Below are 15752 nucleotides of genomic sequence, written 5' to 3'. Positions count from 1 at the left end.
TGACTTTCCTCAGCTCTGCCTTCTCTTACCTCCTTCTGCTCTGCCTGGCAGTATCCCACCATCATTTTCCCCTTTGAGAGCCCAGCCCAAAGGCTTCCTCTATGAAACGTTTTCTGATTTCCCTTTCCTGAGCTACCCCAGCCTTTCCTCTTTAAAGAACTATAGAACTCTGCAGCTGCTTGCTGGAGCCTACCAAAAATAGGAGCCATTTGGGCTTGTTGCTTTTACCTTTTCCCACACAACTAGAAGCTCCCTGGGGTATCTCTTATTCTTTCCTTGAGTTTTTAACACAGTCTATACATGTAGACTGGTGCATAATGGAACACTGGTTGGTGCTCAATGCATATTTTATTGATTTGTCCTGAAATGTGACATTCTAGAGAGCTGCCAAGGGAATTCCATTCTACTGAAGACTATTGAGGACTGTTTTGTAGGTTATTCTGTTCCCTTTTCTTCTAACTCACAGTAAAACTTCTGTCATCGTTCTTAGGAGCTACATGGTGTAACCACTTATTTTAAAATATCAAAGGCCAAAATAGAGGAGAATGAGAAAGCAGCAAAATGTTGGAGCTGGAAAGATTTTTTGGAGGTTCTTGGGACTCAGCTCTTTAATTTTATAAATCAGTAAACTAATGTCCAGAATCCTATACAACCAATTTGTGGTGACATTTGGGTCCAGGATATAGTCGTCCCACTCTGTCTGTTGCTCATTCCCATAAGCTGTCACAGTGTGTGTGAGGAGAGTGATGAGGTTTGTGTGATTCAGCTGTGGAAGGAGGTATTTGATATTCTCATGTTGCCTTTTGTGAATTAACAAATAGAAAATTGAATCTCTGATTAGATTTTCCTCTCTCCCCTCCCCCTTTATTATGATGTTTTTGGACTGGGTTCATTTACATCAACTGGAAAATATCTGGCACCATTAGCCTCAGATGGCATAGATTTGCTTGTTAATATTTAAGTACACTTTTGGTTGAAGTATCACTTACATACAGAAAAGTACATCAAACATAAGTGTGCAGTTTGAATTTTTACAAAGTGCACACATTGTATGACCAGCACTAACATGTTTAGAAACATTCGAAGCAATAAATGGATTTTGATGCTATATCATTTTCTTTTTTCTCCCCACAGGTATTGTCAGTCTGTGTGTTAACAACAATCCTTGGTTGTATATTTGGGTTGAAACCAAGCTGTGCCAAAGAAGGTAATTAGTATGACAGTGTGTATGTGTTTGTGTGTAGGGATAAAATTCAGCCTTCAGAATGTGACTGAGATTCGCCTTATGTCTTAATCTTTTGCGTGCTCCATAGATATTGCAAATTTGATGCTGGTTTGAGCCTTCTCCTTGAAGCTCTTTTATTATTTTAGCCATATAATATTTTATTTATTTGCAAAAGTTCAAAAACCATGAAGAGGGGCTCTGACAATAAAACCAAACAAACAACAGAAGAACCCCTAAGAGAACAAGAAATAAACTAAGCACAAAGACACCAACAAGCAGACATTGCTGACAGGTCTTAGCGCTGTGCTCCTGGAGCCCTTCTCCCTGACTTCCTCCAGGGATTCCCAGGACATTCTCTCTCCTTAAGGAGTTAGTTCCATGTTGCAAAAAATGCTGGTATTTCGATGGACCTAGAAACTATCATGCTAAGTGAAGTCAGCCATACAATGAGACACCAACATCAAGTGCTTTTACTGACATGTGGAATCTGAAAAAAGGACAGACTGAATTTCTTTGCAGAATAGATGCTGACTCACAGTCATTGAAAAACTTATGGTCTCTGGAGGAGACAGTTTGGGGGGTGGGGGAATGTGCCTGGGCTGTGGGTTGGAAATCCTGTGAAATCAGATGTTATGATCATTATACAACTACAGATGTGATAAATTCATTTGAGTAATAAAAAAAAATGGGGAAAAAAAAAAGAAAAGGAGTTAGTTCCAGAAGCAGCCCTAGAGGTTACTAGGGCTTATCCGAAACTTATCCTTACATGCTTATAAGTCTTTTGAAAGTGCAAACATTTCAAAGCAATAGAGATGTTCTTAAGCTTCTAGAAACACACATACACACACATTTTGTCCATGCCCACAGCATTTGAAAGTTCCTAGGCCAGGGATCAAACCTGTACCACAGCAGTGACCTGAGACCATGCAGTGACAACACCAATCCTTAACCCACTGCACCACAGAGAACTTCTGCATTTTTGTTTAATATCAAGTGCAGAAATCTAGCCATCGACAAGATTATTATAAATAATAAAACTGTGGGAGTTCCCATCGTGGCCCAGTGGTTAACAAACCCAACTAGTAACCATGAGGTTGCTGGTTCCATCCCTGACCTCGCTCAGTGGGTTAAGGATCCGGCGTTGCCGAGAGCTGTGGTGTAGGTCACAGACGCGGCTGGGATACAGTATTGCTGTGGCTCTGGTATAGACTGGTGCTTACACTCCAGTTGAACCCCTAGTCTGGGAACCTCCATATGCCTCGGGCGTGGCCCTAGAAAAGACAAAAGACTAAATAAATAAATAATAAAACTCTGAATCACCGTATATTGTAGCAGTCATTTTGGCTCTGAGGTCATTTTTATTTTTTCCCCATTAACATCACTGGTGGTCTTCCTAGGGAATACAGTTTTGAAAATTGAACAGATCCTTTTGTTTAACCATCCTGTAATATTTAATTTTGTTCAATGATTTTTAAGCTGTCCTTTATTGTTTAAATGAATGAAATTTAGTAACTTTATATATTTAGTCAGCAACTATTCAGAGAAAACGTAGCAACATTTAATAAAATTAAGAGGCTGTAGACTTTGGTGTTCATCCCTGTAGCCTTACAGTGGACAGCAATTCACCTTGAGTTTAGTTTGGCACTAAAAATAAAACTGAAGGATTGAAAACAGCAATTTTAATCTAAACTCAACAAAGAATGCACAAGATTTTTGAAATGACCTGGAGCATATTAACGAGCTCCAAGTAATAGCTATTATTACGATAGCTTGTTTCCCCTTTGGATGAGAGTTAGTATCTTTGACCCTGGACACTATTATTGTCGTTTTATGTCTCTGAAACTCCCTAATTTCCCAGTGTCAAATGAACGTTAAATTCTATGGCAGTGTCTTCTTGGTTTGGGAGACCACTGAAGCCAAGAGTTAGGATTATTCCTTTTTTTCTGTTGGACTTCCATTGTTTTATAAGTGGGGTTTTTTTCCTTACCATCCTGATGTTTTAGTCATCCAAGAAAAACCTAGTTTATCCAGACAACTAGTACACTGTTGTGATGTAAATTTGTTTTTAATAAAAAGTGTCTTCCTTCCCTATCCACCATCTATCCATTTAATGAAAACTTATTAGAACCAACTATAGTCAGGGATCTTTCTGGGTGCCAGGGCTACAGTGTGCTGAGCAGCATTTTTGTTAAGAAGTTTGTGGTGTAGTGTGAGACTGGGATATGAACCAAATAATCTAGTTACAAATGGAATTAAGAGTCTGAGAGGAAGGATAAGGTTTTATACAAGCTTCCAAAAAGGATAAAAAGACCTAGATCAGGGAATTGGGGAAAGCTTTTCAGAGGGAGCCAGCTGGATCTGAAGTGTGATGGGTGTTTTCAGTGATGGAGGGAGATGGGTCCTGCAGAAAATGTCCTGCGTAATAAACACATTATTTCTTCTTATACCAAATTGCAAGTGAGATAAGGTGTTCTTTCTCTTCTGAAATATTCATAGATTATGACTTTTTAAAGAACTCCATGTTCATTGAAGCCAACCTTTTCATGGTATAAAATATTCAGAACTAACTCCTCTTATTTTTCTTCCTTTTCTTTTTCTTTCTTTCTTTTTTTTTTTTTTGGTTTCCCTGAAGCATGTAGATTTCCCAGGCCAGGGACCAGATCTGAGCCATAGCTGCCACCTACATTGCAGCTGCAGCAATGCCAGATCCTTAACCCACTGTGCTGGGCTGGGTATCAAACCTGCAATCCCGTGGTCCCAAAACGCCGCTGATCCTGCCACAGTGGGAACTCCTATTATTTTTCTTTTCTTTACTGCTGTAAGTATTTAAGTTTTACTAGCCACTGTAGGGTTTATAATATATATAAAAAGTTATCTTTTTTCCTATGGCAAACTTGTGTGTTACAAACTCTCTATATAAGGTTACTACCTTCTGTGTTCCTTTCTCTATGTATTTGTGAAAATATTCTTGGTTAACTTTAATTCCCACCCCAACTGTGTTTTCTAAAAGTATTTGAACCTGCTCTATATGTAATTTAGGTGTATTAGTTGCTGTTTGCTTTGTAATTGTATGATGATTAGAAATATCTTACTCTTTCAATATTTTCAGTTAAAAGTTGCAAAGGTCGCTGCTTTGAGAGAACATTTGGGAACTGTCGCTGTGATGTTGCTTGCGTTGACCTTGGAAACTGCTGTCTAGATTACCAGGAGACATGTATAGCACCAGGTAAAAATATGCAGGGGCAAAGATGGGGTCATGGGCATTGGCAAAAGACCAAAGGGAAGTTCTGCATCTTTTAGGGATGGGATTTATCTAACCAACTTGAAATTTTTTGAAATTTGGCATTTATATTTCCTGAGAAAAAGAAAGTTCACATATTTTGCCTTTGGTAAAAATCTTATGAATAGTATAACTATACCTATATTTAATGTATGCTGAAAGCCTATTTAGTCTAGTTTGTATTTCAACTAAGTTGAAAAAGACTGCTTAAAATATATGACTGTTTTCATTACAGATTTATTAAAGCAGGAGTTCCTAAGATGTCCACTTAAACTTTAAAATAAACTATCAGACTTTGGAAATTTTCTCAGTTTGATTTGATCTTTTCTACATATGACGTGGAATAACATTTAAATGAGAGTGAGCTAGTTTGGGATTAAATTCTGAGTTCTCCAACAGTGACTGGTGGAAGAACCCAAGATCTATGTGGACATTGTAAAATAATAATAATTACGTTTGTTTACATTTTAAAATGATGAGATTCTGGATTTTCAGTGAAATAATAATTGCTGCCTGTGTATTTTCTGTTATTTTAGATGGACCACTGTGGTGGCAACTTCTGTGAGTGACTCGGACTTAGGAAATAGCCCATTGTCTCTCACAGATCATGTTCCAGAAGACAATTCTGGGTTCATTTTAGACATGTTAAATTTGGACCATAAAATGTATTGGGGGTGGGCGCAGTGGACACTGTTTTCCCTGCTTTTTATTTTTACTTTTTAACTTTTATTGAATTATAGTTGATTTTCAATGTTGTGGTAATTTCTGCTTTCAACATAGTGATTCAGTTATACATATACACATGGACCGTAAAATGTATTCTGTGGATATTTATTTCTAGAACGGATATGGACTTGCAGCAAATTCAGGTGTGGTGAGAAAAGGTTGTCCCGAAGCCTCTGCTCCTGTTCAGATGACTGCAGGGACAAGGGCGACTGTTGCATCAACTATAGCTCCGTATGCCGAGGTCAGGATTTCATGCCCTCACCGGGTCAGATGCAGGCTGACATCTTCCTAGGTCTTAGCTGGGTTTAGCACAGGTATATTTTTTAACCTTAGAAGTCATAGTTCTTGATCCATCATATTGGCTGGAAAAAAAACCTTAGTAAACGTTTTATTAAAAGAAAATTTCAAACATACATACCTGAGTAGAGAGAGTATGTAATGAAGCTTGTGTGTGTCATCCAGCTTGATAATAATAATTATTATGCACACATGGCCAATCATGTTTTTGTTTGTTTGGGTTGATTTTTTTTTTTTTTTTTTGCTTTTTTTAAGGCCATAGCTTCGACATATGGAAGTTCCCAGGCTAGGGGTCGAATTGGAGATGAAGCTTCCGGGCTACACCACAGCTCACAGCAATGCCGGATCCTGTAACCCACTGAGTGAGGTCAGGGATTGAACCCTCATCCCCATAGATACTAGACAGGTTCCTAACCTGTCTAAGCCACAATGGGAACTCCTATCTACAAATGACCAATCATGTTTTATCTGTGGTCACTCACCCTCCTGCTATTACCCCTTTAGGTTATTTTGATGTTAGTTGCATGTGTAATGCTGTATTTGTGGAAAGATTAGTTTTGCAATCCTGACTGACCATGTAACAGGTTCTCTCTTAGTAAGTGAGAGCCATGTGTGCCGTGCATTGAGAGAGCGGATGTGAAGTTAGTGCATAAGACTCTGTATAAAGTGATGTTATTATGATGTGTTGTCTGAGTGTTACAGGTTCCTTGAAATTCCGTGATAGAACCTGGCTCTGTATGAGAGGAACTAAGACATCAAGGATTTACTACCAGATGATTTTGTTTTGTGGATAGAAGGAGGGTTGTCAGTTTTGGCTGAAAGTGTTAAGAACTTGAAAACGGAAAAGATACTTTCAAGTTCTCACACAGTAATATGTTATAGGCTTGCAATTATACATTCATTTTTTAATTCCTGACATCAACTATCTCTTATTTTGAAACAGAATATCTCCCTTTATTTGTTATATTTACCTAGAATCATCCTCCACATTATCTATGTATCCGTTAATGTGTTTTGTTTTTGGAATCTGTCCTAATGTGTCTCATCATTGTTTCTATTTAGTGTGTCCAACTCATTTTTGTATTTCTTGAAAATGTTTTAGGTGAGAAAAGTTGGGTAGAAGAAACGTGTGAGAGCATTAGTGAGCCACAGTGTCCAACAGGGTAAGATTATATTTTTCGATACTTCTTTTTTCTTTTTTAGGGCCATACCCGTGGCATGGAGGTTCCCAGGCTAGGGGTCTAATCGGAGCTACAGCTGCTGGCCTACACCACAGCCACAGCAACTCGGGATCCGAGCCGCATCTGCAACCTACACCACAGCTCACAGCAATGCTGGATCCTTAACCCGCTGAGCAAGGCCAGGGATTGAACCCACAACCTCATGGATCCTAGTTGGGTTCATCAACTGCTGAGCCAAGAAGAGAACTCCCTCATTTTTTTCTTTTTTAGAGGTACCAGTTTTTTTTCTTTCCAAATCAAAAAGATAAAAATAATAATTATTCATTGATTCACTGAATATTATTTTTTAGCTAGCCTTCTTTGGGGCCCTGGTAGTATAGATATAATTGTGGCATGACTCCCACTCTGGAAGCTAGTAGAAAAAAGAGAGGTCATGAATATTTGGCCTTTGGTATTTTTGAGTATTGAGTGGAATTTGTGTTTTTCTTACTTTCTAAAGAAAGTAAGGATCTGTACTTTTATTTGAAGTTTTTCAAATTGAACTTAACAGCAAATTACAGCTTCTTTTGATTTTTTTCATATTTTGATTCATTTATATATTTTTAGGATAACATGTCTGTGAGAAGATGTTGCATACTTTTTATAATTTATACTTATTATTTTTGTCTTTAAAGTATTTTGAACGATACCTTATGTATACAAGGTATTGAAAAAAATTTTGTGGAATTCAAAAGGTGGGAATTTGTGACAGTATTAGACATGCTTATCTTTGTTCCACTTGAGAACTCATGCAATTTGAATTATTAATCTTTATAAATATTTTTGCATGTTTCAAATAATATTTTTTCCAAACTATTAAAATTTGTAAGCTACATTTTAGCTTATTTATATAAATAATTTTTGTTTTTTAAATATGTATTTTTTTCTCTTGGATGAGAGAGTACTTTTCTGTTTAAAACAACAGTAATAGCAGCAGCAAAGGCTAAACCCAAACCAAAAAGTCTCAACAGAGGAGCCTTTTTGCAAAGGGGACTTCTCGTGTACGCTAAGATGTCTAATAGTCCATGGTGTATTGGAAATTTTATTTTATCTTATTCGTTTTTTCTTTTTTGGCCATGCCTATGGCCTATGGAAGTTCCTGGGCCAGGGATCAAGTCCAAGGCACAGCTGTAACCTAGCCACATATGCGGCAAGGCCAGATCCTAAGCCCACTGTGCTACAGCAGGAACTATCTAATTTTAATTTTTTTTTAATTTTAGTTTTTTAATTTTAACTTTTGAATCTTTCTTTTCCTTCTAAACATGGCCATCATTTTTTAGTTGTAATGTCGACCCTGCTAGTGGAAAATAGAAGTCCTCCTTTCTTTATGAGAAGACTATACTTTAGGACATATTTTATTACCCTGGAAATTATGGTATCAGTATATTTGCCTGGAGGCTCAGCAGACTGTTTTTATGCTTTCTTTAGATTGAATAGAAATCTTATACAGGGATGCACCATCAAGACAATCTGCAGCTGATTCTGTAGAGTCTCTCAACAGCTAGTACAGGTACTAGTGAGTGGAAATCATACACAGTCTTCTCCGTTTTCTGTACATGACAGTAAGCTGGGAAGGTGGTGGAGTTGAAAAGTGCCAGGCCAGGCAAGTTTTTGCTCACAAATATTAAATTACTGAGTAAACTTAACAGTGAAAAAGTTTTTTCACTCTTATCCAATGATAACATGTACCAGATATCATTAGAAGCTGCAAAACTTCTGAACATTGCCTCTTTTGGTGTCACCATGGAACAGTGGCCCATAGTTATTTATTTATTCTCTTTTGCCGAATGTATTATTGTACATGTTTTTTTTTTTTTTTCTCCCTCTTTGGATTTCCATAGACCCATGTGACCCTGCGTGTGGGGAGTGGGAGGGTGTATCTTCATTGTTCATTCCTAGCTTTGGATCATTTCTTTGTTGTCTGTATATTTAAAGCTAATAAATACCTCTCCAACTTCTCTACTAAATATTAATATCTTTTCAATGTGGTGAGCTTAAAAGCTAAATATTGTATATAATTTGTGTGATTTGCAATACTATCTGTTAGATTCAAGTAGCGACAATATCAGAAAATGGTTTTTTAGGAAAAAAATAGTGCAAACAAGAGCATAACTTAGAAAATGCTGTTTGTTATCATTTATGCTCTTGCAAATTGGGAAAATGTTATCATGTTTTAGTTCCATTTGGTCTAGCTTCTGGAAGAGCAGAAACCATGAATAACAGTCTCTGGTGGCTCAACATGGCATGAGTGCTTAATCAATACTATTTGATGATATATAATGAACTATGATATATGTATTATATATAAAATAATATATATTATCTATTATTATGATATATAATGAACTATAAAAGCAGGTACTTGAAAAGGCTTGTAGAATTATCCTTTATAAGGACGCTTGCTGAGCTTGTTTTTCTTTAGACGACATGCCGACATCAGTCGAAAATCTTCCCAGGACCTATGTGAAGGAAAGAGAAAATCTTCACTGGATGCGTATCTTCTTTGTGCTTCTTTAAATATTCTTTTTTTTTCTTTCTTTCTTTCTCCTCACTCAGGTTTGAAAAGCCTCCAGTCCTCTTATTTTCTTTGGATGGTTTCAGGGCAGAATATTTACACACTTGGGGTGGACTTCTTCCTGTTATTAGCAAACTAAGTGAGTAACCTCGGAGTTTACTATTAGAGTGCCACCATTTCAGTGAGATAGACTAGGGAGGCAATCTTGTTTTGGAAAAATACTGGTAGAAATCTGTTTTGTGCAACTTCTCTATTGCAAAGCAGTTAAACTTGTTGATAAGGAATTAGTGTTTAATATTGTAATTATTATGAAGCTGCCTTTTAAGTAATTCTAAGATAATAACAGTTATCTTAGGACTTTTATCCTTTGATAGATACAAGGATAAGATTTATAAGGTTTTTTTTTTCTTTGAACTTTGGATTCCTTTTTGGAAAAATTATTTATATACTTATTTGTGTAATATGTATTGTATCTTAAAATAGAATTTCAAAAACTGAAGTTATTTCTTTTTCTTTTTTTTTTTTTTTTTCTTTTTGTATTTTTGCCTTTTCTAGGGCTGCTCCCGCAGCATATGGAGGTTCCCAGGCTAGGGGTCTAATCAGAGCTGTAGCCACTGGCCTACGCCAGAGCCACAGCAACGCCAGATCCAAGCCAAGTCTGCGACCCACACCACAGCTCACGGCAATGCTGGATCCTTAACCCACTGAGCAAGGCCAGGGATCGAACCCGCAACCTCATGGTTCCTAGTCGGATTCATTAACCACTGTGCCACGACGGGAACTCCTGAAGTATTTCTGATATGATTCTAGTAGTGTAGACATAGAATATTTACCTATTAGTTATCATGTGGCAGCCTTCCAAATTCTCTGTCTCAATTAAAGCCTTAATGGAATGATTATTCTATAAGTTATTGATGCAATAGTAGAATGGTCTTTTCTTAGCACTGGTGCCAAAGTTTTCAATCATAGAACCATCAGTAATATAAGTATCACCATATCATCATTGCTATTGAAAAAGGAAAAAATCAAATAGGGTATAAAAACTATCAATTATCATATAATTGTTTCATTGGCTTAATTTTTTTAAGGTTTTTCTAACTAGGAGAAAAACTAACTCTTTACATTGAATTTGAATCCACAACATTGCTTCGTAATTCACCCTGAATTTTTATGTCGTTATAAATCCCTCCTGAGTTCATTTTTTTCATACCATTTGGATGTCTGTGGTACCAGACTTCAGTGAGAGAAACTGATTGCCATTGTATTTAATAACAATCTTTAATTTGTTTCCCTTGTAGAAACCTGTGGAACATACACTAAAAACATGAGACCAGTCTATCCAACAAAAACTTTCCCCAATCACTACAGCATTGTCACAGTAAGCTCTGCTTTTCAGCTTTTATATGTTCACAGAAGTGAGATGTCAGTGTCACATTTTTCAAGGGAATAATTAGATTTCCGATGAGAAAAAAATTACTTCTTTTTCATTGTGTGGTTGAGTGAGGAAACCTAGGTTCTTTTTTTTTTTTAATTTAATGATTTTTATTTTTTTCCATTTCGGCTGGTTTACAGTGTTCTGTCACTTTTCTACTCTACAGCAAGGTGACCCAGTCACACATACATATATATATACATTCTTTCTTCTCACGTTATCATGCTCCATAAGTTGACTAGAGGAAACCTACGTTCTGATCCTAGCTCTTCCGCTAGCAAACCGTGCACTTGGCAAGTCACTTTACCTTCTGGGTCTCAATTTCCCATCTGTGGAAAGAGGTGGCTAAAGACCGCAAGAAACGTGTCCTTGATTTCCTTTCAGTTTTAGGATTCTTTGACCCTTGAGTCCTATTTTTTTCTGATTAGTTTGGGAGCTTACTTTATTTAAGCACCAAACTGTCTGCACTCACATATTCTCAGCTGTCTTTCCAGTCATCCTGACGCATGAGTCTAAGCAAGCCACTTTGCCTGACTTTAGATAGGATTTTAGCCCTGTTTTTGTTTCACTCAAAGTTTCCAGATTTAATTTGAATCCAGAAAAAAAAAAAAAAAAAGTAGAGTCATTAGGCCTTAGGGTTGAAGCCAGAGAATTAATATACTAGCTAGTATTTGTACAAGCTATTCTGGGACCAAAGCAAAGAGGAGTTTGCTCTGCAGAAATGTTTCACCAAGCAATGCAAAAGAAGAACATAGTACATTTTTCAAAATTTGAGAGACTGCTTCTTTCTATAGAACTTCATCCATAGCATTCCTAACTTATTTTCTCCTATCACATAAATTAAAACCAAATACTATATAAAATCTTGAGCAGTTGACTGTGTTTTGACAAAACCTGTTGTTTTATTCTTCTCTCCTTACACTGTGTTAAGTTCCTTGTAGCTTCAGTTGGTGCTACAACTTTGATGATTTGGTGCTGTGACTTTAACATTAAAAACACATTACCTGCATAAAAATTGTTTTTTTCTGTTTTTCAGGGGCTTTATCCAGAATCCCATGGCATAATTGACAATAAAATGTATGATCCCAAAATGAATGCAAACTTTGCACTTAAAACTAAAGAGAAATTTAACCCTGAGTGGTACAAAGGAGAACCAGTGAGTTGTTTGTTTTAGCTATCAAAATATTTTTTATTGTTATAATCTGTTTCAATTAGAGTAAAATACCAGATTCCCTGGAGCTTTTAATAACCTATTTAATTTACTGTGTTTGTGGCCATGCTTATGCAAATGGAGATAAGTGTAGATCATTCTAAATATAGCTTGTATCATTGTGGAGTTTATTCCAGAGCTGGGTTTGGGTTATGCTAAGCCATTTTTCTTTTCTACTTAATTCTGCCTCCTTGTCCTAGTAGCATATAGCAATAGTCTAGGGGTAATATTTTAATACACAAAGCTGGTTGTTTCTGCAGGAGTATGACTTTGTTTGCAGTTGCTAATTTAGAAGATTCTCTCTAATTGTGATTTTTAAATGTGTTCTCCTTTTTACTTTAAAAAAATGCCATAACCATTCTAAAAGGTCTATTTGGATAGTCGTGATATTCTTATTTGAAGGAAAAGAGTATGGTGTTTAATTTGCAAATTAGAAATTCATATTTTAGCCTTGACATTTAAAGCTGTGTGACTTTGGGCAAATTATTCTTTCTGTGCCTCAGTTTTCTCATATCCACTCACTAGTGTTTGTACTGGTTCTAGCACTTAAGAGGAAAGCACTGGTGTTGCATGAACACATAGTTTCCTGAGAACTGAATGTTTGCATAATATCGTAACTTTCCTTCACCATCTTCCCCAGATTTGGCTTACAGCTAAATATCAAGGCATGAAGTCAGGCACATTTTTTTGGCCAGGATCAGATGTGAAAATTAATGGAATTCTCCCAGACTTGTATAAAATATATAATGGGTATGTATAGATGTACTTTTTCTAGGTCCTATAACGTAGAACAGTTTTTGTTTGTTTTTGTTTTATCACAGCCTGAGTTGTAGCATTTGAATGATATGTTGTCTGAACGATGAGACCTGTCAGAATAAGAACTCTATTTCACCGTTTTAGATGAATGGTAAATTGAGTGTAAAACCAGATGAGTTTTTTCCTGGAGGTTTTCTAGAAAACACTGGTAGCATGTTGGAGTTTGCATTTAGATCTTCGGGCAGGAATAAGAATTGAAGTCCTGCTCTCCCCAGGGCCTGATCTGTTTGTTTTGTAAATAGAATTGGAGTGGGAGGGACAGGGAGTTTGGGGTTAGTAGATGCAAACTGTTACATTTGGAATGGATAAGCAGTGGGGTCTTACTGTTCAGCACAGTCTCTTGTGTTGGAACATGATGGAGGATAGTATGAAAAAAAAAAGAATGTGAAAAAAAAAAAAAGCATTGAAGTCCTGGTGAAAATATGCAGGCCTCTGGGTGGAGGCCCTGCATATTTTCACTCTAGGAAAAGAACTAGAAGCAGGAGATGAAAGTCTTAAAGGGACACAGGTAGGAATGACTCTCTGGTGTCCGGAAATATTCTTTAAAAGAAGATATTAATGGCACCTCTGGATTTACATTTTCCAAGTACTGTAATAAACATTCCATCTCATGTAAGAATGGATTAGAGTAACCTCCCTGTGATATTCAAAATACATGAGGTATTGAGAAAAAAACAAAAAGTTTCTTTTTCTGGAAGACTCCCTCTGGATCATTTTAGGGAGACCACCAAAATAATTCTGTCTTACACTTAGGAATGTTATGTTGTAAAAACAATACAACAGTGTGTTTGAGGGATGAGAGAAAAAGCTCATAAATTCCAAACAAGAAACACATAATGATTTTCTTTGGTGATCATGTGCCGTTGTTTATTTTTTATGGTTCACAGGAGCACTTTGTTATTTGCCATGAATTTCATTCCATGGATGGTAATTGAGATGCTGTGTGCCAGGCACTCTCCTAGGTCTGGGGGATTCCAAGAGTAGTGACTTATGTTCTTTGACTTCTCAAGGTCTGATAGAGGACACAACCAAGTGTATTGGGGTTGGACAAGCCCTGTGATGGGGTTGTGTAAACACAAACCTGTGCCCAGAGGAAGGTGTCATAATTCTGCCCAAAAAGTGTTGTCTGGAGAAGTGTCTGCCCATCAGGCGTCCACTTCCCAGTTTTACTAAGACTCATCAACGCGTGAAGCTCCCTTTGAAGAGTGTATTGACACATGGGTCATTCATGCACTAGCAATTGCTGTTCTCAGGTACAGAAATAAGATCCTCAAGTAGAGTATGGGTCACACATTTTTAAACTAGATTACAACTTTCATATGTGTATAATTTATAACTCTTCAAACACAGTTGATGCCTTGAATTGTTTTAGTCTCTCTGAATACAGCTTTCAGTAAGACAAACATTTATATTTTAAACCCAAACAATTGTCACAGATTTGTTTCATTTGGTTCATCTTTACTTGTAGTTCAGTGCCATTTGAAGAGAGAATTTTAGCTGTTCTTAAGTGGCTGCAGCTTCCTAAAGATGAAAGGTATGTAAGTGATTAATTTCCGTCATAAAATACTCCTTTGTTTTATAAAAATGTCAAATTATTTCAAACAGAGGACAAGAAGACTTTGCTCTTGGCTCTGATGTTTTATTTCCCACTCTTTAGTGAGTTATTACAGCCCCATGGTGAAGAGTTCTAAACGTGTAAATTATTTCTCAGCAAGTTTAGGAATGATACCCCAGTGTTGTGTAACTTTTATTCACTATCAATTGTTGAATTATTCTTTCTATTCTGTTTTACAATGTGTTCGTAAAATATTACATTTTGATACTGTTTGATTTAGACCACACTTTTACACTCTGTATTTAGAAGAACCAGATTCTTCGGGTCATTCATACGGACCAGTCAGCAGTGAAGTAAGTACATTTTTATCAGTGATTACTTCGTTAAGCCCAGTGACATCTAACTGAACCTTGCTCTGAAGCAGATTTCTTCACTAATCTATAAGAATTCATGATCTCTGAAGAGTGAGTTTTAAGCACATTTTTATTACACCCCAGGATTCACTCTCAGCAAAAAGAGTTAGGAGCTTTGTTTTGTTTACACTATCTACAGTGCTAAGTTGAACCAGTGGTGAATTAAGTTCCATGTTTTCAGTTCCAAAGCCTTTGTCCATTCTCTGGCCCCTTACATTGGCCTAAAAACTAAGTGCTCTTTGAAAATGTATGAATAATTAAGACTTCAATTTTCTGTGAAAATGTAGGACACTAAATCACATGGCAGAAAAAGCCTCCTATGCACTCTCCTCCTTGGGAGCTATGTCTCTGGCTGTCTGAGACCACACTTACAAGAGAGCTTGTGCATCAAACAAAGAATGGGAGATCTTATCAAGAGTATAAAGGTGTTCAAATAACCATTGGAGATAGTTCATGGACTAACACTCTCAGTGTAACATCTTATTTGACCTGACACCCTTTCAAGAACTTAGCCTGCTTCTGGCTGTATTTGTAATTGGTATGGTGCTTTAAAACATCAGATACTCCTGGCCAAATCATTTTCATATCTTAGAGCACAAAGGGCATTAGAACAGAAAAGGATTTGAGCTTCTTTCCTTGTTCCTGTAAACTAAAAGATGATTTATATTTTATCTGGGACCTCAGATGTAAAAGAAACAGAAGTAAGAATCTGTGAATATTGTTGGTCACGATGCAGAGGAGAAGAGGTATTGCCAGGATCCCAAATCAGAATCTTTATTTAGTTATCTTTTGCTCCATGTAAGTCCAAGAGATAAAAGGCTAGGGAAACGCTTCCTTAATGGAGTTACCCCCCAAGTTCCCATCAGTTCTTCTGCCCAGGCTGGACAGTTTGTGAGCACCAATGATAGAGTCCATACTAAAGCCTGGCCCAGTATGTCCATTGTGAGCCCTGTCCTTTAGGATGCTACTTCCTCTAAATAAGGAAGAGAGAAGAAGCATGCTCATTTCTCTCTCCTGAATGTAAAACAGCTGCCTAAACCATGTTCCCCCGATTTTCCTTACC

The 15752-nt window shown here is 36.9% G+C and overlaps 1 protein-coding gene across 2 annotated transcripts in view; it reads left to right on the top strand.

Moving 5' to 3' along the window:
* ENPP1 (ectonucleotide pyrophosphatase/phosphodiesterase 1) overlaps positions 1–15752 on the top strand; it is a 72305-nt gene that overhangs the window by 31717 nt on the left and 24836 nt on the right. For both annotated transcript variants that reach the window (XM_021087933.1, XM_021087944.1), the window contains exons 2-11: positions 1135–1207; positions 4335–4451; positions 5347–5472; positions 6631–6691; positions 9305–9402; positions 10562–10641; positions 11732–11851; positions 12546–12655; positions 14190–14255; positions 14557–14629. In XM_021087933.1, coding sequence (XP_020943592.1) covers positions 1135–1207; positions 4335–4451; positions 5347–5472; positions 6631–6691; positions 9305–9402; positions 10562–10641; positions 11732–11851; positions 12546–12655; positions 14190–14255; positions 14557–14629 — 924 coding nt within the window. The remainder of the gene's footprint in view (positions 1–1134; positions 1208–4334; positions 4452–5346; positions 5473–6630; positions 6692–9304; positions 9403–10561; positions 10642–11731; positions 11852–12545; positions 12656–14189; positions 14256–14556; positions 14630–15752) is intronic.

The sequence above is a fragment of the Sus scrofa genome, chromosome 1 (assembly GCF_000003025.6).
Source record: "Sus scrofa isolate TJ Tabasco breed Duroc chromosome 1, Sscrofa11.1, whole genome shotgun sequence".
Classification (NCBI taxonomy): Eukaryota; Metazoa; Chordata; class Mammalia; order Artiodactyla; family Suidae; genus Sus; species Sus scrofa.
The sequence above is the reverse complement of the archived record's forward strand: the minus strand, read 5'-3'. Positions and strand labels throughout refer to the sequence as shown.